Source organism: Balaenoptera borealis (assembly GCF_965194805.1).
Source record: "Balaenoptera borealis genome assembly, chromosome: 5".
In the NCBI taxonomy this organism is placed as follows: domain Eukaryota; kingdom Metazoa; phylum Chordata; class Mammalia; order Artiodactyla; family Balaenopteridae; genus Balaenoptera; species Balaenoptera borealis.
In genome coordinates, this window is record NC_138862.1 from 87,344,514 (window position 1) to 87,369,277 (window position 24,764).

Sequence of the window (24,764 nt, forward strand, 5' to 3'; positions counted from 1 at the left end):
GTCATTGCGTTAAGAGGAAATTACAACCCTCCCAACAAAATAGTGTCATCTTACATTTCTAAATGCTATGTGTTTTCATATATATTATATCATTTGATGCAACAATCCTGGGAAGTTTAATAAAAAGGTATACATTATTATCCCAGGTTCGTAACTGAGAAAATGAGGACACTTGGTAACTGATGGATCCTAGACCAGGACCCAGGGCTTCTCAATCGATGGAGAGCCCAACGCTAAGATAATGGACGATCTGTGAATGGTGAAAATGACACCACACCCAAAGGCTAGGAAGATGCCCCCAGAGAAAGACTGTTTCATCAATCTTTTCTTAAGAAGCATTCTAAGATGTATGAAAGGTGAAATCAAATTAGAAGCTGCTCTGTATATATTTGAAAGATTTAAAAGAATCACTGATATTCTGGGGGGAGAAATACTCAGTATTTTTTATGAGTTTGTATGGTATGTATAATCATAACCCATGAGGGAAAAAGCCGATACAATTTTTACAGCACTTTAAGATGACTCCATATGTTTTCATGGAGTTCTGTTTTAAAATGTTCATAGCATTCCTTCTCAAAGAAGAGAGTTATGCAAACCTTTTAAAATCCCTAAGACTCTGATACACCCCCAGCAAATCTGAAGACAATGTGTGTAGTGAGAGGTTTTGTTGATGCGTATTGCGCTTGTAATGGTGTGAGAATTACTGTTCTTATAAGTATATAAGTAGAAATATTTTATATTAAAAATTTTCATTCCAGATGCGGAAAACGTTATCTGTTTGAAGATATTCTTCACATTATTGGCCATTGCAAAGGATTAGAAACAACGTAGAGCAACAAGGGAGTTGGTTGAGGGAATAAAGGGATATCTGTTTAACAAAATTTAAATTAAAAAATATAAGGGAGATTTTATAAAAACATGAAAGTGCTGATAATGTAATATAAAGTGTAAATGTAGGCTATAAAATTATATATACATTATATTGCATTTTATATGTGTTTTATGCTTTTTAACAATGATTATATTAAGTGGTGAACACATTGTAGCGGAGTTTGTTTTGTTTCCCCTAGTTCCTAAATTTCCTGTTACCTCTTATAATAACTGCTTGACTTTCATTTATACAAACGAATTCTATTTTGTACATCTTGAGGTTCCTTATTGTAAACTTTAGACTATTTAGCTACATTTCTGAGTTATTTTTCTACCTCTTTTCCTGATAGATGCATTGTTTTATATATTTATCTTTTGCTTTTAAGATACCTAATATCATGAAATCTCAGAAACTCAGAGGTTTCCATGAGCCACAGGAGAGAATAAATACTTAGAGTTTGTAAATAATGACAGAGAATCTTGACCCATATGTCACAAGGGAGTTTGAAGAAATGCGTGTGATGTTTTTCCCTTTTACAAGACTCTTACACCCGAGACAGGCTGCTCTGCACAGAGGGATCTGTCACATGTAAACGAACCAACTAAAGCACATGAGTGATTCTGCTTCCTCTTGTAATGTTGACATCAGTTGTTTTTTGTAGGCATGGCAGTTCCTCGGGATAACCCAGGCAGAGAATGAAAATGAACAAGCAGCTATTGTCGCCCTCCAGAGGTAGATGAAGCTAAGTGCAAAATCATGGGCCTGGTGAACACTTGTTAATGGACTTCCTGTGGTTTCAGATTTGTCCTTTGACCGTTAAGTACACTGTAAAAATGTGACCAGGATAAGTGCCAAGATGCCACATATTACTTCCATTTAGCTCTGGAAAACAATTTATGAAGAAATCGTGTTCTTAAATCGCAGTGTTTTACCAACCACAAATTGGCCTTCATTGGCACAAAAGAGTCTATGTCAAAAGCAGTCATAAAGTAGACTCATTGAATCAATAGTTCTTTTTAGCTTTCTAGCCTTTTGTGGCATCTGAAAGTTTTCTTCAGGAAAAACATACTCAAAATTATCTCAATGTAATTTTAGTTCCATGTGTCTACAGAGAATCTCCTGAGATAGTTTCAGCATCCTGAGCCCCTGACTAAAGTTCTAGACTACTTTGGGTGGGTGTAGCATCACATCTTACTTGATTAGAGCCCCTATTTAAACCCTGGGAAAATAGCCCCTACCAAATAGACTTTCACTTTCCCTACCCTTTCTTATAAATAAATAAATGTATATTTATTATACATCCATATATATGTAATCTCTTCCTAAAGAACTGATATAGGTTCTGTCTAGGGCTTGCTAAGCAAAGTCTTATCCACAGATCACCAACATCGTCATCACCTGGGAGCTTGTCAGACCTGTACAACTTCAGGCTGCCCCCACCCCTAGGCCTATTAGATCAGAATCTGCATTTTGCCAGATCCCCAGATGATTCTCACGCGCATCAAAGTTTGAAAAGCCCTTGCCAGCGGCCAGTGGGATAGCGTGAGGGGGAGCAGCTGTAGCCCGTGCCTCCTAAACCCATATTAGTAGTTGAAACATGGGGAATTTCCCTCTCCTTTATGAAACACTGTACAGTCTTTCATTTCTTAACATCCAAATTTAGTTCAAGTCAGTTTGCTTTGTGGACAAGATACATTTAATATGTTGATAGTAGATCAGCATTAAAGTAGTGATATTCCCTACTTCTCATTAGATAAACTAATTACTAATAAATTTTATGCAGGATTAGCCTCATTTTCTATCGTTTTTAAGCCATTTCATTAAAATTACCAAATCTAGCACTAATCAGGCTGAGTTTTAACTTTCTTAAAAATGTGCAGAGGTCCCAATTTTCATGTAGATAAATATGGTATTTCCAGAGACAACATAAACTTAGCAATGTTTTTGCACCATCTAATTAATAAAGACCTCAAATTTTCTAAAGAACTGTTCAGACTCTGGCTCCAAAAAAAATCTGAGACTGGCTTTTATTTTGCCTTCTTTCAGGTGCTTAGAATTGCAGCCCAACAACTTGAAAGCTTTGATGGCTTTGGCTGTGAGTTACACTAACACCGGACATCAGCAGGATGCCTGTGAAGCTTTAAAGAATTGGATTAAGCAAAATCCAAAGTACAAATACCTTGTGAAGAGCAAGAAGGGATCTCCAGGCCTCACCCGGCGGATGTCTAAGTCTCCCGTTGATAGGTATCCTTCTCATTAAATTACATCCGTGTACGCAGTCACCTTCAGGGCAACTAATGAGCCTCGGTCCCCACCACCACCCATTTCAGGATGGTTTGTAGGACAGCATTCTGCTGGAAGAGCAGCACTGACCAAAAAGATTGATGCCGAGACCAGAGCCAAACTTTGGACAAATGACCTACATTGTGGACACTCCCAGACGTTTATCTGAGTACCATATTTCAAAGCCAAACGCTTTGGACATACAATTAACCTAAAATAAGTTCTAATAAATACCAATGTGCCAAGCTTTATGAAGCCTGAGAATTAGGTGTGGGGAAAAAGGAAAGTCCTTTCTTCTGGGAATTTTGTTTCTATCAGCAGTAAATCATGATGTTAAATTCTCACTCAAGCCTTGGGAAACTTAGCCCTGGGGTTTTCTACATTGGCATCATAGGGTCCATGGAACTCTCCTCATCAAGACCTTACTTAGCACAGTCTTATCTGTGTACAACAAAATATTTCGTGAAAATCAGCAGGTAATTTTTAACCTACAATATTAATAGTCCTCTCATTAAGCTAAGATATTTTAAGCAAGATTTTTCCAGTCTGTTCTCCTGGAACAGCAAACATACTAGTAAATCATTTATGTTCAGACTATTTGGATTACAAATCTAACTTGTTTCCCTTGTAGCTCTGTTCTGGAAGGAGTGAAGGAATTATATCTAGAAGCTGCCCACCAAAATGGAGATATGATCGACCCAGACCTACAGACAGGTCTAGGGGTACTGTTCCACCTGAGTGGAGAATTTAATAGAGCAATAGATGCATTTAATGCTGCCTTAACTGTTCGGCCAGAGGTAAGTGCACAGCAAGAAACCATAATATCCTCTGTTAAAGATAAGTTTTCACAGGCTACATTTTGTGCATTTCTGCTGCACTTCATTTCCCTGCATCCAATGGTTTAAAGTGATCAGTACTGATATGCTACAGTGGCTGTTAATACTTAGATACCTAAAATAGAAACATGATTTGCCTGACAGCATCAAACAGTAGCTGCTCTTTGATGAATGAAAGTCATTTCAGAGGGTTGTCCATAAAGATTTTTGAGTAATTCACCTGTCACGGTCCATGTCCATGAGCATTGGATACAGTTTTAGCTATCATCTTTCAGCAGGGAACAGGGGAATACTCTGTCATTGTGGCTTGTGTGAGTTGTTAGAGAGCTCTAATTTTGTCATCAGGACTATTCATTATGGAACCGCCTCGGGGCGACCTTGGCAAATGGAGACCGCAGCGAGGAAGCCGTGGAGGCCTACACACGAGCGCTGGAGATTCAGCCAGGCTTCATCCGGTCCAGATACAACCTGGGGATAAGCTGCATCAACCTGGGCGCCTACAGGTGAAGTATGGCAGCAGGCTAACAACCAAGAGCCATGCTCAGGGCTGAGGTTAAATAATCTGAAAGGTTGTTTCCCAGTAAAAATAGCTCCTTTTGTAATCTCTTCTTGTTAAGGGTAAGTTTCAAACCTTCAGATCCTGAGGGATGTTGAAACAGGAGCTGCCTGCCTCCGTGTTGCCTAATCTTTAGAGAGCAGCAATCATTGGGGCATCTTGTGAAATGTAGATTCCCAGGCCCCTCTCCCAGAGATTTTGATTGATTGGGGCTTAGGATAAGTCATCTGGGTTTTTAACACCCCCAAGGGCAACTCTTTGAGAAACATGAGCAGTTCAACCCTTCATTTCCCAGGTAAGGAAGAAAAGAACCATGGCGGGGTGGGAACAAGGGAACCCAGCCGAATGACTCAAGAGGGTCTCAAGGCCAGTTTTTGGCAAAGCACAACCAAGAATTCAGGTTTTCTAAACCAGGGGTCCCCAACCCCCGGGCCGCAGACCAGTCTGGGTCCGCAGCCTGTAAGGAGTCAGGCCACACAGCAGGAGGTGCGTGGTGGGTGAGCGAGAGCGAAGCTTCACCTGCCGCTCCCATCACCCGCATCACAGCCCGCGTCACCGCCATCCCCCCCACCCCCATCCGTGGAAAAACTGTCTTCTACGAAGCTGGTCCCTGGTGCCAAAAAGGTTGGGGACTGCTGTTCTAAACCTAATTTACCAGTAAAGTTAGTTATTAAAAGAAAAAGGAACAGATTTTTAAATGGTGGGTTTAGAGTTTGAAATGTCTTTCTCCTTCTCTCTTGACTCCTCATTATCATTCAGGTCTGTATCCTCTATCTGTTCCCCATCAACACGGACCATAAATGACCAAAAGTTTGGGTGATTTTTTTCTTTTCTTTTCCTATTTTTTTCTATTTTCTAAACCAGGTATTACTTTCATAATTGGAAAAAAAAGAGAAATTAATGTTAGTTTTAAACTCCACAAAAAATGTGAACCCTTTCTCATTCTCAGAAAGAGCCAGGCTTTTATGATCAGACAGACTTGGGTTCAAATCATAGCTCTGCCATTTACTGGTTTTATAACTCTGGGCATATAACTTTGAGCCTCAATTTCTTCACTTGCATAAAAACAAAGAGGTAATAGTATCTATCTTGCAGGATTTTTTTTTTTTTAATAAATTTATTTATTTATTTTTGGTTGCACTGGGTCTTCGTTGCTGTGCATGGGCTTTCTCTAGTTGCCGCGAGCGGGGGCTACTCTTTGTTGCGGTGCGCGGGCTTCTCTTGTTGCGGAGCACGGGCTCTAGGCACGTGGGCTTCAGTAGCTGTGGCTCGAAGGCTCTAGAGCGCAAGCTCAGTAGTTGTGGCGCACGGGCTTAGTTGCTCCGCGGCATGTGGGATCTTCTCGGACCAGGGCTTGAACCCGTGTCCCCTGCATTGGCAGGTGGATTCTTAACCACTGAGCCACCAGGGAAGCCCCCTTGAAGGATTATTGTGCAGGCTAAATGTAATTGCCTAGCACAGAGCAGATGCTCAATACCTAGTAGGCATTATTATTATGAGTGTTAACCATTGCCATAATCATCATCATTATTATTTAGATAAGTCATGAGAGAGCTGCGTAACTGGATTGCATTCTTTTGACATCTGAAGAATTGCTGTCTCTGAACTGTGTTAGAGCATTGTGCCACTGGCAATTATTGAAGCTAGTTGCTGCATTTATACTCAAAGGATCTTAGAAAGAACATTAGTCACTGGATTACACTCTGTCTTCTATGAGGATCTTAGGTCAAAACCAAGAATAGCTGAGTGATTCCTGAGCAGCCTGTTTGTTTTATTTTGTGGATGTTGTGAAATGTGCCACTGCAGAGGCCCTCTTTACCGCAGCTCCACAAAGGGCTGCAGTCAAATCCGTGCTGTCCGTTCCATATACTAGCTTCATTCCTGTCTCTGTCTGATTTCCCTAACCTGATTTTGTCTTTACTACCTTTATTCACTGACTAGGTTGGTTCTTATGTACTTTATGACACCTTAGGCCCTTCTTTTGGAGCAAGGAGAGATGTAAATAAATACATATGTACACATAGACATATTGAGTTCACTAAAGGAGGCCTTTTAAAACAAAATCGAAGTATAGTTGATTTACAGTGTTGTGTTAGTTTCTAGTGTACAGCAAAGTAATTCAGATATATATTTTTTCAGATTCTTTTCCATTATAGTTTATTACAAGATATTGAATATAGTTCCCTGTGCTGTACAGTAAATCCTTGTTGTTTATCTATTTTATATATAGAGTGTGTATCTGTTAATCCCAAACTCCTAATTTATCTCTCCCCCACCTTTCCCCTTTGGTAGCTATAAGTTTGTTTTCTGTGTCTTGTGAGTCAGTTTCTGTTTGGTAAGTAAGTTCATTTGTATCATTTTTTTAGATTCCATAAATAAGTGATATCATATATTTGTCTTTCTCTGACTGACTTACTTTACTTAGTATGATAATCTCTAGGTCCATCCATGTTGCTGCAAATGGCACTATTTTGTTCTTTTTTATTTTTTTATGGCTGAGTAGTATTCCATTGTGTGTGTGCATGTGTGTGTGTGTATACCACACTACATCTTCTTTATCCATTCGTCTGTCAATGGACATTTAGGTTGCTTCCATGTCTTGGCTATTGTAAATAGTGCTGCAATGAATATTGGGGTGCATGTATCTTTTCAAATTAGAGTTTTCATCTTTTCCAGATGTATGCCCAGGAGTGGGATTGCTGGATCATACAGTAGCTCTATTTTTAGTTTTTTAAGGAAACTCCATACTGTTTTCCATAGTGGCTGCACCAGTTTACTTTCCCACCAACAGTGTACAAGGACTCACTTTTCTCCACACCCTCTCCAGCATTTGTACTTGTAGACTTTTTCTTTTAATAAATTTATTTATTTATTTATTTATTTTTGGCTGTGTTGGGTCATTGGGTCTTTGTTGCTGCGCGCGGGCTTTTTCTAGTTGCAGTGAGTGGGGGCTACTTTGTTGCGGTGCGCGGGCTTCTCATTGCGGTGGCTTCTCCTGTTGAGAAGCATGGGCTCTAGGCGCACGGGCTTCAGTAGTTGTGGCACATGGGCTCAGTAGTTGTGGCTCACGGGCTCTAGAGCACAGGCTCAGTAGTTGTGGCACACAGGCTTAGTTGCTCCACTGCATGTGGGATCTTCCCAGACCAGGGCTCGAACCCATGTCCCCTGCACTGGCAGGCAGATTCTTAACCACTGTGCCACCAGGGAAGTCCCTATTATGTGTAGACTTTTTGATGATGGCCATTCCGACCGGTGTGATTATAGTTTTGATCTGCATTTCTCTAATAATTAGCGATGTTGAGCATCTTTTCATGTGCCTGTTGGCCATCTGTATGTTTTCTTTGGAGAAATGTCTGTTTAGGTTTTCTGCCCATTTTTTGATTAGGTTGTATGGGTTTTTGATATTGAGCTGTATGGGCTGTTTGTATATTTTGAAGATTAATCTCTTGTCGGTTGCATCATTTGCAAACATTTCCTCCCATTCCGTAGGTTGTCTTTTCATTTCGTTGATGGTTCTTTGCTGTACAAAAGCTTATAAGTTTGATTAGGCCCCATTTGTTTATTTTTGCTTTTATTTCTTTTGCCTTGGGAGACTGACCTAAGAAAACATTGGTACAATTTATGTCAGAATGTTTTGCCTGTGTTCTCTTCTAGGAGTTTTATGGTGTCATATCTTATATTTAAGTCCTTAAGCCGTTTAGAGTTTATTTTTGTGTATGGTATGAGGGAGTGAGTGTTCTAACTTCATTGATTTACACACTAAGCTTTAGAAAGGCCTCCTTTAGCATGTAAATTTTCTAAAGCTTCAGGATGAGTTTTAATTGTAACTCCTTAGTGTAGAAAAAAATACTTGAGGGGCCAATAAAATATTTTCTTGACATTCACAGATGTAAGACTCAGTAGGGCAACTATTTGCAGAAGGCCATGAAAATCTATAATAGGTAGAAATGGACGAACTTTGTTGAGGTGTGAATTTTTTATCTCAAGCAGAAAGTCTCCTGTATAAGAGCAAGTCAATTTTAGGGTTGCCAGATAAAATGCAGAATGCCCAGCTAAATTTGAATTTCAGATAAATACCAAATATGTTTTTAAGATAAGTATTTCCCAAATATTGCATGGGATATACTTATACTGAAAATTATTCATTGTTTATCTAAAATTCAAATTTAACTGTGCATCCTGTATTCTTGTTTGCTGAGTCTGTCCACTTGAATCAAATAGATACTTTGGAACAGCAAAGTGTTTTGTCTAAAATATGTGGGTCTTTTATTGTCATGTAGGATATGGGAAACCTTGTGAAGTAATAAACATCTTGCATTTTTTCCTGAGAAAAAAGGCCATCAAGAGAGACATAAGCCTTAAATGCATTCTGAAAATAAGTTTCACTTGCGGTATAAGTGGGTGCTTAGGAAATAACAACCCTCAACAGAGATGTGGCCCAGAAGAAAGCCAGGAGTTGGTATCCACCAGTCTTGGGGCTTCTCCCTCAAGAACCGCAGGTGTCTGTGTATGTAGCTATAACATGCGCTATTTGTCATCTCACACGTTCTATACAGAGTCAAAGGCGAGGCCTCTCCTCCTACTGTATACAGTTGAAATAAGGAGAGGAAATTGGCGTGAAACCTGGGTGGAGCTTAAAATGCTACCCTTTTGTCAGTAGGAACTTCAAAGTAGAACTTAGACAAAAAAATCTTAACCTTTTCAAAAGTGAGGACCCCTTTTTAATTAAAAACATAAATCTCATCCCATTTGATATGTAATGTTTTTAGTATTAGTATAATGAGGGAAAGCTACTATAAAATGAAGAATACTTTTAAATGAATGTGCTTTTTATTAATCATGACATAACATTTAAAACAATTTAAACTTATTCACACATATATGTGTGTAACATTTGAAAACTATTACCACTTGTACGCATACAGTCTTCTGAGTCCCCTCAAAGGCCTCTGAGTTCTCAAGTTGGGGAAAAGGTTTAGGCTATCTTCGTGAGAAAACCTGGAGTTGCTTGACGAGGCTAACAGGTTCGACTATTCTGTTACTCTCCACGGCCCTCGGAAACCAGTGCCACACATCGGGGCAGGAGCAGCCTGTGCGGGAGGGCCTGCAGGAGGGCATTCCAGCATCTTCCTTCCCCAGAGTTCTTACGGGCCTAGGATGATGAGAGGAATTGGAGTCACTGTCTTTCGAGCTGCCTTCCTGTGCCGAGGAAGCCAGAAAGGGCCTCCAAAGTAAACTCTCCGTGTGCATCTGCTATAAATCCTCTTCTCTTCCTTGGTTACAAGAAACCCAGAAGAGGGGTGATGAGAACACCCACTCCCTTCCATTACCCAGGTTGCTACCTACAGCGCAGCCATTCCCCAATTGCCTTTTACTTCCGGGCAGACCTAACAATATAGATGAGCAAATGCCTGGATCGCATGCATTGGAATCAGAAATCCAGCCTCGCTTTCTTTATGGTTTCTTACCAGATGCTTAACAGTGACTACCTCATAGGATTAAATGAGATCAAGTATGTGAAAAGCTTTTAAGAAGAGTAAAGAAGATACAATGAAAGAGGCGTCATTCTTAGCAAAGACAAGTTTGTCAGATACATATTACACGTTCCTAGGTGACAGGAAAGCTGAAGAGGGCAGTCCCTGCAGGTACACGGGGCACGCAAGCAACAGAGCACGGTAATGGACCACGGGAGCTAGGCCTTTGGACAGCATCTGACTCAGTGGGTCACAAACTTTGTATTCTTCGGACCCCTTTCCACTTTTAACAATTATTGAGAAACTCAAGGGGCTTTTGTTTATGTGGGTTATACCTATCAATATTTACCATATTAGAAACAGAGAAAAGTTTGAGATTCATTTAAAAATAATAATAAACTAATTACATGTTAACATAAATTATATATTTTACAAAAAAAATTATTCTCCAAAAAAGTTTAGTGAAAAGAGTGACATTCTTTTATCATGTTTACAAATTTCTTTACTATCTTGCTTATAGAAGACACATTCTCACCTCTGCTTCTGCATTCAATCTATTGGGATACCACACATCATATAGTCACTGGAAAATTCCATTGTATATTCATGAGAAAATGAGAGTGAAATGGTAAAATGACATCTCAGTATTATTATAAAAATAATTTTGACCTCACTTATCCCCAGAGTTCCCCAGACCACGTGAAGAACTACTGACCTAACTTAATGATAGGCGCTTTCACATAAATGATTCAGCTGCACCTCACAGCAAGGCTTTAAAATGACTTTTATTCTCCCTGTAATACAGCTGGGGAAACTGAGGCTTGGAGAAGAAATATGCCTAAGGCTAAACAACTGGGATTCAAGTCCAGCTGCTTTGATAACAAACTCAACTCAGCCCGGCTGCCTCCTACTTTGAGAAAACTTAAACTAATGAGAAAAGTTAAGCTACTTCGTTTCTGAGTAAGGCCAGATGCCTCCTCTGGTTATATAAATCACATCTGCAGATGTATTAAGTCTTCAAATCATTCCTGGAGTAGGAGAAAATCAAATGCATTAATGAGTTAGCAATGGTTTTGCTATTCTTCCTGTCCCACATGACATACCTAAAATAAAGTTTGCTCTCCTTTTTTCTTTCTGACTTCACTATATTTAACAATGACTTTTCACAGAGGAATAATGAGAGAATCAGAAAGTTGTTCACCTGATGATCCAAAACACCAGAGAGGTGATTTAGGATTTTAGACTAAGATAACTTAATTCATTTTTGTTTTATTTCTAAGTTTGCTAACTCTGAAATCTGTTGCATTTTTAAATGCCTGTTTTTCTACCCTCTTAGAGAAGCGGTCAGCAATTTTCTCACTGCCCTCAGTTTGCAAAGAAAGAGCAGGAATCAACAGCAAGTTCCTCATCCTGCAATCTCTGGGAATATCTGGGCTGCCCTCAGAATTGCCCTTTCTCTGATGGACCAACCGGAACTCTTCCAGGCAGCTAATCTCGGTGACCTGGATGTCCTCCTAAGAGCTTTCAACTTGGATCCTTGAAGGAAAAGAAAAGAATAAAAAGAATCCCTGATCTGTGTAATTGTACTGAGAAATGCAAAACTATTTCATTATGAACTCCAAAAAGGATAAAACGGATGTTCAAAAGGCTATGGTGATATAACCCAAGGGAATTCCTACAGACAATACCCAGTCTCTGTTCAGATCCAAAAGCACAAAACATTATATAGTCAAGGTCAGGCTCAAAAGAAGAATTGATAGACACAAAGCAAGATTAAGTAACTGTGTGAATACTCTTCACAAGCTGCAAGCATATTGCAAGTTTGTTCTTTGGGGTTTTGTCCCCACTTGCAACTGATGACACATCTAAGGAACTTGCTCATGGGACACCTGGAGAAAGCACTGCCTTGGATCAGGGAACTTTGTTTCTGAACTGTCCCCTGAAATTCCCCCTTTTACCAGATTGAACATAGTTTGGGCCAAGGTGCATGCACATATATTAACTCTTGACTGAAGAGAGGCATTGCTTAAACCTGTTCCAATTTTAACTTTTATTGTTGCCCTTTGATTCCAGAGAGGGAGCTTTGCTGGCAAAAGCAGTTTTTGCACTAGAAATTTTTGCTCTTCCCAATCAAAACTTTTCTGGGATTGTATATATGCACTTTAATATCTTATTTATGCCTTGCTGGAGTTTTGTTTTGTTGCTCCAATTTTTAACTTGGAGGTAAAAGATTAGAGAACTCAGCCTTGTTTGATCAACGGACCAAATAACAGTTCCTGAAAATAGTTTTTCATAGTGTAGCGTCTTGAAGGAACGTTTTTCTTAAAGCAGATATGACATAGGGTGTAATATGTCAAACACAGATCTTATTCACATGCTTTTCTGGGACTGTATGAACTTAAGCAAGAGATAAGGTAGTATCTCTTCACAGAATCTGTGCGGGAAGAAAGTTTGATGATATTGTGATTTCTACTGAGTTAACGTTAACTTGCTTAAATGTCGTATTTTCCTTGCTTTCTAACTGCTCTGCACAGTTAATATTCCTTTTAAATTGTTAACATTTTAAATAGTATTTAAGAGTGATACATACATCTTTTCCTTAAAATTGTGTTTTCTTAGTTCCATAATAATCTGCACTGCTCACCCTTTTGCATTCTAAGTGATAGAAGATCAGTATTTTCTAGCTGAACCACACTGAATGTCAGTGGTTTAATATGAAAGATGCATGCCTGGCTTTCACTTTGCACATTTGTCAAGCATCGGGAATTCTCTGCTGGCGGTGGTGGTTAATTGGTTACCTTCCACTCAGTTCTTCAGAGCGTTTTGTGCCTGTTGGGAGTTTGGTGATTAGTTGGAAAGACACCAACTTTTTAAAGAATTAGAAAAATTGTTTGCAAAATGGTAACCAAAATATAATTTCACTGATGCTCCAATTCTAGTAATTTATCCTGGGAAGTTGTCCCATTCTTCTTTATTGTGTCTCCTTCCTTCTTCCAGAATCTTCCCCAAAGCAATCTGATCCCAACTTTTTCTTCATATTCTTTGGTTAGCAATAGCTGGTTACATTCGTGATTATAGTTACCCTGCAAAACAGCATTTGGGTCAAGAGTATAGTTGACTGGGGAGTTAGCTTCTGCTGGGAGAGGGGAGAGGAAATGTACATACGTGCTGAGACATCAAACTCCAGGTACAGGCAGAAATCCTCTCTTCCGTTATGTTGGAAGTCTTGGGGGGTAGGAAGGGGTCCCAAGGACACATGAAACCACAAGTACTTGAGGCTTCCATACATCATAACCTATTCTAGTTTATAAAGACAAAGAGTTGAGGGCACTATGGTGGTGCCAGGCATTTATCTACATGTCAAGCCCACCTGGGCTAGGTGATGCCTCCAGCTGGCCAGCAGGAGGCAGGGCATTAAGGCATTCACTGTTGGGCAGGAGTCACGACCCAGGCAAGCCTTCTCACTGAAGTCTGAGAAGCAAGATAAAGCTCAACAATATTTTCTAAAGAATAAACGGTATCCTTTAGAATTTTAACATCTTAGAAACTCAGTCTGGGGAAGGACTCTTGGGGCCCAGTCTCCAACCCATGACAGCTGCCTGCTTGAATATCCCTGATAGAATAGCATCCTTTCTCTGCATGTTCCTCCTCCCAATCCCTGTGCATTCACTGGCTGGCCAGCTGACGGGCATCCATCATAGTCCATTAGGAGCAGACTTTACAGGTGTTCTATTTATGATGTCATTCTATACTTTCAACAGTCACTGAATTTTGCAATAACGATAGGCTGCTTTCTTAGCCTTGCTGGCACTACCTACAGGAGATCAGTAACAATGTAAAGGCTGACAGTAGGGTAAATGTGGGATGTTTTGATTTGATTGTTGCTAAGTGGTGGCAAATTTTGCTGCCCAAGTTTTGTTTTGCTTTTGGAATACAAAGTAACTTCAGGCTCCAAAGAGTTGCATTAGAGGAGACAACCTTCCATTCCCATCATAATTTGGTAATGTGCAGAGCATTCAGTAAGATTTTCTGCAAGACACCTGTGTAAGTCAGAACCAAGACTTTCATAGGCTGTTAACCTGTCAAGAAGTGCAGAATTGTTGCCCAAGGAGTTTTTCAATACTTTCTTTTTTAATTGACGTATAGTTGATTTACAATGATCTGTTGGTTTCTCCTGTACAGCAAAGTGACTGTTATACATATGTATACATTCTTTATATCCTTTGCCATTATCGTTTATCACAGGGTATTGAATATAGTTCCCTGTGCTATACAGTAGGACCTTGTTGTTTATCCATTCTACATATAATAGTTTTCATCTGCTAACCCCAAACTCCTAATTCATCCCTCTCCAACCACCTCGCTTTGCAACCACAAGTCTTATCTCTATGTCTGTGAGTCTGTTTCTCTTTTGATTTGTATCTTTTTTCCCATTTTTTTTTACTTTTTTATATTGGAGTATAGTTGATTAACAATATTATGAGTTTCAGGTGTACAGCAAAGTGATTCAGTTATACAAGCACATGTATCTATTTTTTTTCAAATTCTTTTCCCATTTAGGTTGTTACATAATATTGAACAGAGTTCCCTGTGCTATACAGTAGGCCCTTGCTGGTTATCCATTTTAATTTTATTTATTTATTTATGGCTGTGTTGGGTCTTCGTTTCTGTGTGAAGGCCCTCTCTAGTTGTGGCAAGTGGGGGCCACTCTTTATCGCAGTGCGTGGGCCTCTCACTATTGCGGCCTCTCATGTTGCGGAGCACAGGCTCCAGGCGCACAGGCTCAGTAGTTGTGGCTCACGGGCCTAGTCGCAACGTGGCATGTGGGAACCTCTCAGACCAGGGCTCGAACCCGTGTCCCCTGCATTGGCAGGCAGACTCTCAACCACTGCGCCACCAGGGAAGCCCTGGTTATCCATTTTAAATACAGCAGTGTGTACATGTCAATCCCAAACTCCCTAACTATCCCTTCCTCCCCTTGTGTCATATTTTAGATTTGACATATAACTGATATCATATGGTATTTGTCTTTCTCTGATTTACTTCACTTTGTATGATAATCTGTGTCCATCCGTGTTGCTGCAAATGGCATTATTTCGTTCTTTTTTATGGCTGAGTAGTATTCCACTGTATACATGTAACACATCTTCTTTATATGGACATTTAGGTTGTTTCCATGTCTTGGCTATTGTGAATAGTGCTGCTGTGAACATAGGGGTGCATGTATCTTTTTGGATTATAGTCTTCTCTGGATATATGCCCAGGAGTGGGATTGCTGGATCATATGGTAACTCTGTTTTTAGTTTTTTGAGGAACCTCCATACTGTTCTCCACAGTGGCTGCACCAACTTACATTCCCACCAGCGGTGCAAGAGGGTTCCCTTTTCTCCACACCCTCGCCAGCATTTGTTATTTGTAGATTTTTCAGTGATGGCCATTCTGACTGGTGTGAAGTGGTACCTCATTATAGTTTTGATTTGCATTTCTCTAATAATTAGTGATGTTGAGCATCTTTTCATGTGCCTGTTGGTCATCTGGATGTCTTCTTTGGAGAAATGTCTATTTAGGTCTTCTGCCCATTGTTCGATTGGGTTGTTTCTTTTGTCGTTGAGTTGTATGATCTGTTTGTACATTTTGGAAATTAAGTCCTTGTTGGTCACATCACTTGCAAATATTTTCTCCTAGTCTGTAGGTTGTCTTTTCGCTTTGCTTATGGTTTCCTTTGCTGTGCAAAAACTTATAAGTTTGATTAGGTCCTATTTGTTTATTTTTGCTTTTATTTCTATTGCTTTGGGAGACGGACCTAAGAAAACATTGGTACGATTTATGTTAGAGAATGTATTGCCTATGTTCTCTTCTAGGAGTTTTATGGTGTCATGTCTTACATATAAGTCTATAAGCCATTTTGAGTTTATTTTTGTGCATGGTGAGAAAGTGTGTTCTAACTTCATGGATTTACATGTGGCTGTCCAATTTTCCCAGCACCACTGGTTGAAGAGACTGTCTTTTTTCCATTTTATACTCTTGCCTCCTTTGTCAAAGATTAATTGACTGTAGGTGTGTGGGTTTATTTCTGGGCTCTCTATTCTGTTCCATTGATCCCTATGTCTGTTTTTGTGCCAATACCATGATGTTTTGATTACTGTAGCTTTGTAATATTGTCTGAAGTCTGGGAGGGTTATGCCTCCTGCTTTGTTCTTTTTCCTCAGTATTGCTTTGGCAACTCTGGGTCTTTTACAGTTCCATGTACATTTTAGGATTATTTGTTCTAGTTCTGTGAAAAATATGGGTAATTACATAGGGATCACATTAAATTTGTAGATTGCTTTGGGTAGTATGGCAGTTTTAACAATATTAGTTCTTCTAATCCAAGAGCATGGGATACCTTTCCTTCAATAATACTTTTTTGAATTTTATTTTTATTAATTTTATTGGAGTATAGTTGATTTTACAATGTGTTAGTTTCAGGTGTACAGCACAGTGATTCAGTTATACATATATTCATTCTTTTTCAGATTCTTTTCTCATATAGCTTATTACAGAACATTGAGTGGAGCTCCCTGTGCTATACAGTAGGTCCTTTTTGGGTATCTATTTTATATATAGTAGTGTGTGTATTTTAATCCCAAGCTCCTAATTTATCCCTCCTGCCATGTTTCCCCTTTGGTAACCATAAGTTTGTTCTCAAAATCTGAGTCTGTTTCTGTTTTGTAAATAAATTCATTTATACAATGATACTTTTTAACAAAGCTTAGTAAAAACAGTTACTAGAAAGCACATGAAAGTTTATAGAAATCAGGGCACCACCAAAAATAAAGTAGCAAGATTTTAGAACAGTCTTTATTGTATACATTTTTTTTAACTGTGACATTTTTTAAGGCAGCACTGTGTTCTGGTATCTTATCTTCATGGTGTGAAATTGTCATTTAAATTACTCTTTCCATTTGAAAGGGTAGGCTGTTTTGGGTTACCTTCTGGGGCATTCTCGGAAGGCGTTGAGTATCTTTTTCTTGTGTTACTGAGTAATAAACAGCCTAAGATCTCTTAGAGGATGGTAATACTTTACTAGAATGACCACTCAATTTCATAAACGTGACTTTCGAGGACCAATTTCACTAGTCAATGGGATGAAAATGCAGAGAAGGCCAGTGATCATTGCTGAATTTCAAAATATAAGTGTGTCTAGTGAGCTATTTCCATGTGCTCCTGTACCTTCACAGTGAGGTGGAGGAGGGTTAGGGAAAAGGAGAAATAAGGCATCCACTTACTGGGCCAATCATATTGAGTCATCATTCCCTTTGCTTTCTCCCAAGCTCACTCCCCATGACTCCTTGAAAGAAAGGCAGATCTTATCCACCAGGAAACGTTAGTAGAAAACTATGAGCTGTGCTTTCTCAGTCGATCTGTGTTTCAACTAGAATGGCAAATTTGTGATACTTAACTGGGTTGAAATGTCCAGTACCCACTCACTTTCAGAGGTTTCTGCCACTTGCCTCATTCTTTTCTTTGAAGGAACTATTATGTTAAATCTTAGCACCATGTCTAGATATTAATATTAGATAAATCTTTCTAGTATATTTGTGCTATACAAGCAAGACTTGAATACAACTGTAGCTAGTCCTACTTATAACAGGAGCTCCCAAACTCTGTACCATAAACTTTGTCTGTGAGCTCCTTGGGAATAGAAAAAGCAAGATGGTTGTTTTGTGTCCCTTTCTCATTTGTCCCTGAATCAACTGGACTGTAATAAGTTAGTTGTTGTTGTGGTTGTTGTTTTATTGCTTGAAATGCTTCTAGAAGCATTCTAGTAACAGGGTATTCTGAAGGCTTAATTTGTGTGCCATCTTTTTGAGGCCTTCTGTTTTAGAAATTATTACACATGCAATGCATGATTTCAACTTCGTAAAATAATTTCAAATGTATTCCCTCGCCAGATTTTACTGCACCATTTCCTTATCATTTCAGTATTTATAGAACGGGTTGAAATTAAACTGTTTTGAACTAAGAAGTAGACAGATCTATATATTTTTTAAGAGGGTTTGTAGATGAACTCTGGCATAAGATTTGTAAAAAGGCAGTTTTTAAAAAGTAAAACATATAACCTCATGTACCAAAATAAAGCATGCATTAGCACTTGCAAATCTGCCTACTCAGATATTAACCAAAGCATGCAAAATAACTTTACTGAATGTAAATTTACCCAGTGCATGATTAAGTCTCATAGGTTAGCTTATTTTTCCTTGCTTCTGAACAAGGAAATTTTGTTCATGAACTTTGTGTTCTAGTTTTTCTACTTGCTTTTAAATATCTTATCCTTGAGATTCACATGGCTGGTTTAATGCAGTGTTGCAGCCAGTGCCAAACTAATCCTGTGAGGAGTCCAGATATTTAGACATCCAAAAACCAGTTGAGGCACAACAGATGCAAAATAGAAACAAAATCCATGTGTCTGAATGCTACTGAACAAAATCATGTTGATTACCTCAGCACAGGTTTGGGGTTCTAAATTCTGAATAGTGCATTTCGAGTTTTTCTAATTTAGAAATGCTGACATTCTAAATAAGGTGGGGAGGTTAAGGTAACGTCAGGTACATGAAAACCATCATAAGGCAAAGTGGACATGGGGCCTTAATTTCCACAAACGTCACATAGCGTGTGGGGTGTCTGTCACACCACTGTCCTCAACATGGCCCTATTTGTATGGTAAGTGAGCTACTTGGGCCCACATCCCTTGAGAAACTGGACTTGGTCAATCCATCTAAAAGCACTGAAATTCAGGGTTGATGAGGTGATTTCACGGTCACTCAGAACCAACTCTAAAGTCCTCTCACTGACCTTTTCTGTGGCCCTGGCTTCCGGAAAAAATAAGGACAAGGAAACCAGAAATGGAGGGAACAAAGCTCAGTAAGACAATGGGGGCGTCTTCAGTTAGCGACAGCTTTGTCACCACTTCATACCCCCTACACCTGAACACACATGCAGATAAGCTCCAAGACAGAATCCCCCAAGCACCCAGGCAAGACCATTGTGTGGAGGCATTAAACAGCTAAGAGGAGAAAAAAACAGAAAACTAAAGTGTGAGATTTCACATAACTCTCCATTTTGCCTTGAATAAAGTTTCTGCTACCTGTACCCTCTGCAGAAATACCAAAATAACACTCTGGAAACAAGTGCCCCAATCCTCAATCTCAGAACTGTTTTCTTAGGACTGCTCTCCAAGAGAGAACTCTCTTGTAGCATTGTAGAATGTCACAGCAAAACCCTGACAGGCTCATTGGGACACTTTTAGAAACCTGCACTCAAAATAATATTAAGATGAAAAAAAGAATGAGGCAGTTCTTTGCTCACCAGTAAAATGTCTGTGTGTGTGTGTCTTTTTCTTTGAATTTCTTGGAGAGGGAAATGGTACAACACAAAAATAATTAAGGAACATACACGATGAGTATTTCACTGAGATATATAAAAATACCACAAAAGAATTGTGCCACGTGAGAAATATGTTCATGATTGAATGTGTTAGCAGTAGATAAAGGAAATATAGCAAACCTAAATTTTACCAATTATTTTCAATTCCCCATCCCCATATCATCTAACCCAAACCCTCTTCAACTTTCATTGCCCAAATTTGTTTACATTTGTTGAAAATAAACCTGATTAATTTAGTAAACTTTTTACAAACTATAACAAGCATTTATTAACTATTTAGAAAAGATATTTCTATATATTTTGTATATCTATGAATATTGCATATCTAATCTAAAATACTATTTGAGACAAATTCTTCTGTGATGCTTCCTTATCATGCTCAATAATGTTTAAAATCTTGGGATTTCATTTTTAAGCTGAAGTAGATAACAAAAAATTTAACCTTAAATGTTTACATTGAGTTTTTAAATCAAAACCAATCCAAATTAAGTGACCTATAGTAAATTAATGGCAGTGGAAGCAGGGGCATAAGTTATTGGCCTACTACATGATAATGTACCTGTGTATTTAGTGAAATATTATATATCATAGCACAACTCTGTTGGGTATTAAGATTTCATCTTAGTATTCCCCTGCGTTGCTCTTTGAAATAAAATTACTACCATAAAAATCTCTTATCATATTGATGTGTTTAATTTACTCCATTGGCTTATAATTTGCAAAGTACCAAGATTAAGGTAGTATTTTTGTACTACTATTGGAAGCATGCCTTCCCTTTTTCACATTATTAAATTGTATATTTGTGCAATTTTAAACTATGTTTTCAAATAAACTTTCTCTGTGGCTTCAAGGTCTTTTCAGAAATCTTTCAAAATGGGATATGGGGATCAGAATTGCTTAAAATCAAATGGAATCCAATTTGTACTACTGGTTAAAAGGTCCTTTTATTGAATATCACTACCTATGATTTTGCACAAGTTACCTGGAAATAGGAATGCACTTTTAGATACAAAACAAAAATCTTCCTCCTTTGTTAATTTTTAAAGACTAAAATATTATTTAACCTGAAATTGGATTTTGTGATTTTTTTTTTAAGAATAAAAGTATTAAAATATATTTGTTTTAGGGTCTTTTTTTTTTTTTTGTCAGTCAAATATTTGAGCACCTACTGAGTACAGGTACTGTTCTAGTGCAGGACAGTGGTAATTAAATCAAGCCCTTGAAGAGCTTAGATTTCTGTGAGAGCTCAACAAATACTTTAACAAATAAGAATGCCATGTGCAGCAATGCAAAGTGCTAGAAGAACAAGGCAAGTAACGTATGAGAGTGACTGGGTCTCCTTCATCTACAGGTGGTCAGGAAATGTTTCTCTTACCTGACATTTGGGCTGAAGCCAGCCAAGTGGAGTTGGGAACAAGCTCTCCCTCTTCACTCCCCTCTCTTTCCACCTGAGGCAGCACTTAACCTTGGTGGGATTCTCTTTTCTCTGTGAAATCAAGCTGTTATCTCTTTCTTTCCTGTTTCACTGTTACTCTATATGCAGTAAAAAGTTCTGTCTACCTAGTGGTGAACTGCGGCTCCTCTTCCCACCTCTCACATAACTCAAACCCTTTTTATGTCTCCTATGCCCCCGCCACTTTTTAAACATGAATATTAATTTCCTCAAATAGCTGCTTCACTCCGTGTGGGTATTCAAAAGCAGACCAAGGTTTGAATGGTTCTTTACATTTCCTTATAGGGCGCCTTAAGGTAATACCTCACCTAGCCAGCACTTCAGGGCTCACAATGGACTGACGTATTCTTTCTTTACTTGCACCACATAACCAATAATGCCGCCTGGTAATCATCTTAAGGAATCAGAACTTTAGGCACCGATGGTTAATTTTAGTATTTTGCCCTGTGGAACTGAACTACTGATTCTCAGTAGGCGCCCTGCTTGAGTTTGCCCACTGAGTTTAGAAAAGTGGAATCCAGGCAGTACAGCCTTCCCAGGCCCAGTTCTCTGAAAGGGAAACAGAAAGGAAGCGAACATTTACTGAAACCTACCATGTGCCGGATTCCTTGGCCGGGTGTTTCTATTTTGCCGTTTTAACTTCAGCGGGCACCCAGGTCCTAAGCCTTTGCTCTACTGATAATTGTATCCAGTCCATAATTAATATTTCTGCAAATAATTAACATAATAGCAAAAACTATGCCAGGTGAAAAAAATGTCTTAGAGATTAACAACAGACTAAAGAGCACATTTAATACTAAAAGAACGGCAAAAACTGACCTGGGAAACAGTAGGCTTGAGAGAAATTTCCAAGACAGTGGCTAACACTGCTTATAGTAAAATTTGCTATCGGTTAAAAATTGATAAAGAAGAACAAAATCGTCTTGACAATATTTAGATTTGCAAAATTTGACCTGGTAAAGCTGGACCCAGTGGAAATAACGGCTGCAAAGGAAAATTTGCAATAGCAAAAGTTATAATAGAGAAAAATTGATGAGGACTGACAAACTGATGACTCAGACTGTCCTTATAAAATTTACAGAATTGTTAACAAAGTAAGTTCATTAAAATAGAAAGGAAAATGTCAAAGTTTGGAAAGAGTTCAACTGGGTGACTCTTCTTACCTTCTCCTCTCTCCTCAAATCCCATCTCCCACACACTCCCTCTTAAGCTGGCCATCTTGCTTCCTACTTTCCTGAGAAAATGATGGCAGGAAAGAACTCCCAGACTCACGGCACTCAGTCTCCTGGTCTCCTCACCGTGGCATCTGCACTTGGGTCTCTGCCTTCCTCCCATCCCCACACAGGTCTTCCAGGCCCTGCCTAAAGTCAGCTCTGACTTTGGCACCAGATTCCATCACCTCTTGCCTATTCAAGAACAGCGGATCAGCACTTCTTCCCTCGCCCTCCTACATCCTCCACACTGTACTTTCTGTTTGACCATCTTATTTCTCATATTTAAAAGGAAGAACTTCTCTCAGTCCCACCCACTTCCCCTATCAGTCACCACCCCACTTTCTTCGCTTTCCTCTGTAGCAAAACTCCCCAAAGAGTTGTCTGCATTCATTTTCTGCAATGCCTCTCCTCCCAAACTGTTCCCACGGAGACCACAACATGACTCCAAGTGGATCAATCTCACAGTGAACTCATCTTACTTAACCTATCACATTTATTTGGTCACTCTCACCTCCTCAAGATGCTTTCTTCACTTGGCTTCCACTTCCAGGCACCATTCTCTTGGTTTCTGTGCACAGTGGTGGTCACTCGTCCCAAGTCTCCTTTGCTGGCTCATCTTCTCCCTGACTTACGTTGAAGGGCTCAGTCCCTGGACCTCTTCTATTTCCTGTCTCCCTCCACTGATGATCCCACCCACGCCCATGGCTTTAAATACCACTTAGATACCAACCACTCCCAATTTGATATCTACAGTCCAGACTTCTCAAAGTCCAGAGTTGCATATGTCCTGCTTCCTACTCAACATCAGCCACGGAGGTCTAATAGGCATTTCAAACTCAGCATGCCCCAAACCGGACTCCTGACCATCTTTCCCTACCACCACTTGTAACCTCACCACACCCTCCTACCTTAGTTGATTGCAACTACATTCTTCAATTGCTCAGAACAAAAACTTCAAGGGCAGCCTTAGCTACTCTCATTTCCTCATACCCCACATCCTATCTATCAGGAGATTCTATTGGCCTTACGTTCAAATGTATCCAGAATCTGCCCATGCACACTACCCCCACTGCTACCCTCCATCCCTCTGAGCATCACCCTCTCCCCTTGCTTACCACAGTAGCCCCTACTTCTGTCCTTGCCCTCCTGTCATCTAAGCTAAACAAGGAACAATCTCCCTGAAACCTTGGTCAGAGCAGGTCATTGCTCTGCTCAAAACCCTGTAATGGCTCCCCATTTCACCCTTGAGTCAAGCCCTTCCAATGCCTCCCGGGCTCAGATGATCTGGCCCCCTCTCTCCTCCTCTCCCACCAGTCTCCCCCTCCTCCCTCCCTTCTGACCACACTGGTCACCTTGCTGCTTCTCTGACGTATCAGGTACTTTCCCACCCTGGAGCTACTGCTCCAGCTGGCCCCTCTGCCAAGCATATCCTTCCCTTAAACATGTTTGGATGACGCCTTCACCTCCTTCAAGTCTTCTTGCAAATCTCACCTCCCAATGATGCCTTCCCTGAGTACCTGATTTCGTACCTCAACCTGCACCTCCACCCCTGATCTACATCTTCTTTTTTCCATAGAACTCAATAGCTATTAACATATCATTTACTTATTTCTTATGTTTAGTATCTGCCTCTCCCTGGTAGAAAATTCACTCAGCAAGGGCAGAGACCCATGTCTACTTTGTTTACTGATACATCTAAGAAAAACAATGCCTAGCACATAGATGTTTAGTAGTTATTGAATGATGAACCATGCTATACAGATTAATAAAATAAATTTGCTTAATGGAATTATCTCCAGAAAAATACTTTTGAAAAAAAAAGTCATCAATGTTGGTATAATTGATTATTTACAAAAAAATTTTTTAGACTGAAACAATGGGTCAAAACCTCCACAGAGTCAAAACGCTATATGGGTTAAAATGATAACACAAAATACCACAGTAAAAACATCCTGTGTCCACCAGACTGTCAGACGCTTTACATAACTCATCACAAGTATTATTCTGCCCAATGAACAGATGAGAAGACTGAGTCTGAGGATATTAAGTGCTTACCAAAGTCACACGGCTAGTCTGGGTTGGGAACAGGATTTGAACTTGTCTATATGCTTCTACCCTGGCCATTATCCCACCCTGCCTCCCTACCTCACTGAAAGTAGATTTTTAAATAATTGCTTGCATGGGGATGAGAATTACTCACCATTTTCCTGTTAAATTTCTCCACTGTGACTGAAGTGTGCCACTGACAACGTTTGAAAAGCTGGACCATGAGTTCAAACGGCACATACACACACTGGTAAACTCTCCCACTGGACACAATGGGATACATTAAGTGAATGTAAACAGCAGCTGGCTTGCAAACACTGGCCTAAAAGTTTACAATTCTCTGAATGTTAAACAACCCCTCACTACCCCCCCATTATTTCCTTCTCCCCTTATTCCCTCACCAAAACAGATGGCACAACACTGATGTCAGTCATTTCACTTGGATTTTTAAAAATACATTGGTTTGGGAGGAGCAACCAAAATGGCGGAGTAGAAGGACGTGCTCTCACTCCCTCTTGCGAGAACACCAGAATCACAACTAGCAGCTGGACAATCACTGACAGGAAGACACTGGAACTCACCAAAAAAGATACCCCACATCCAAA

At 39.5% G+C, this 24,764-nt stretch overlaps 1 protein-coding gene across 12 annotated transcripts in view; it reads left to right on the top strand.

Annotated features, from left to right (window-relative positions):
• The window catches only part of PEX5L (peroxisomal biogenesis factor 5 like), a 243,044-nt gene extending 230,419 nt beyond the window's left edge, over positions 1 to 12,625 (top strand). For all 12 annotated transcript variants that reach the window (XM_082394029.1, XM_082394033.1, XM_082394026.1 and 9 more), the window contains 5 exons: positions 1,533 to 1,603; positions 2,918 to 3,115; positions 3,786 to 3,951; positions 4,336 to 4,493; positions 11,357 to 12,625. In XM_082394029.1, coding sequence (XP_082250155.1) covers positions 1,533 to 1,603; positions 2,918 to 3,115; positions 3,786 to 3,951; positions 4,336 to 4,493; positions 11,357 to 11,561 — 798 coding nt within the window. In that variant the 3' untranslated portion in view covers positions 11,562 to 12,625. The remainder of the gene's footprint in view (positions 1 to 1,532; positions 1,604 to 2,917; positions 3,116 to 3,785; positions 3,952 to 4,335; positions 4,494 to 11,356) is intronic.
• Positions 12,626 to 24,764: the final 12,139 nt, after the last annotated feature.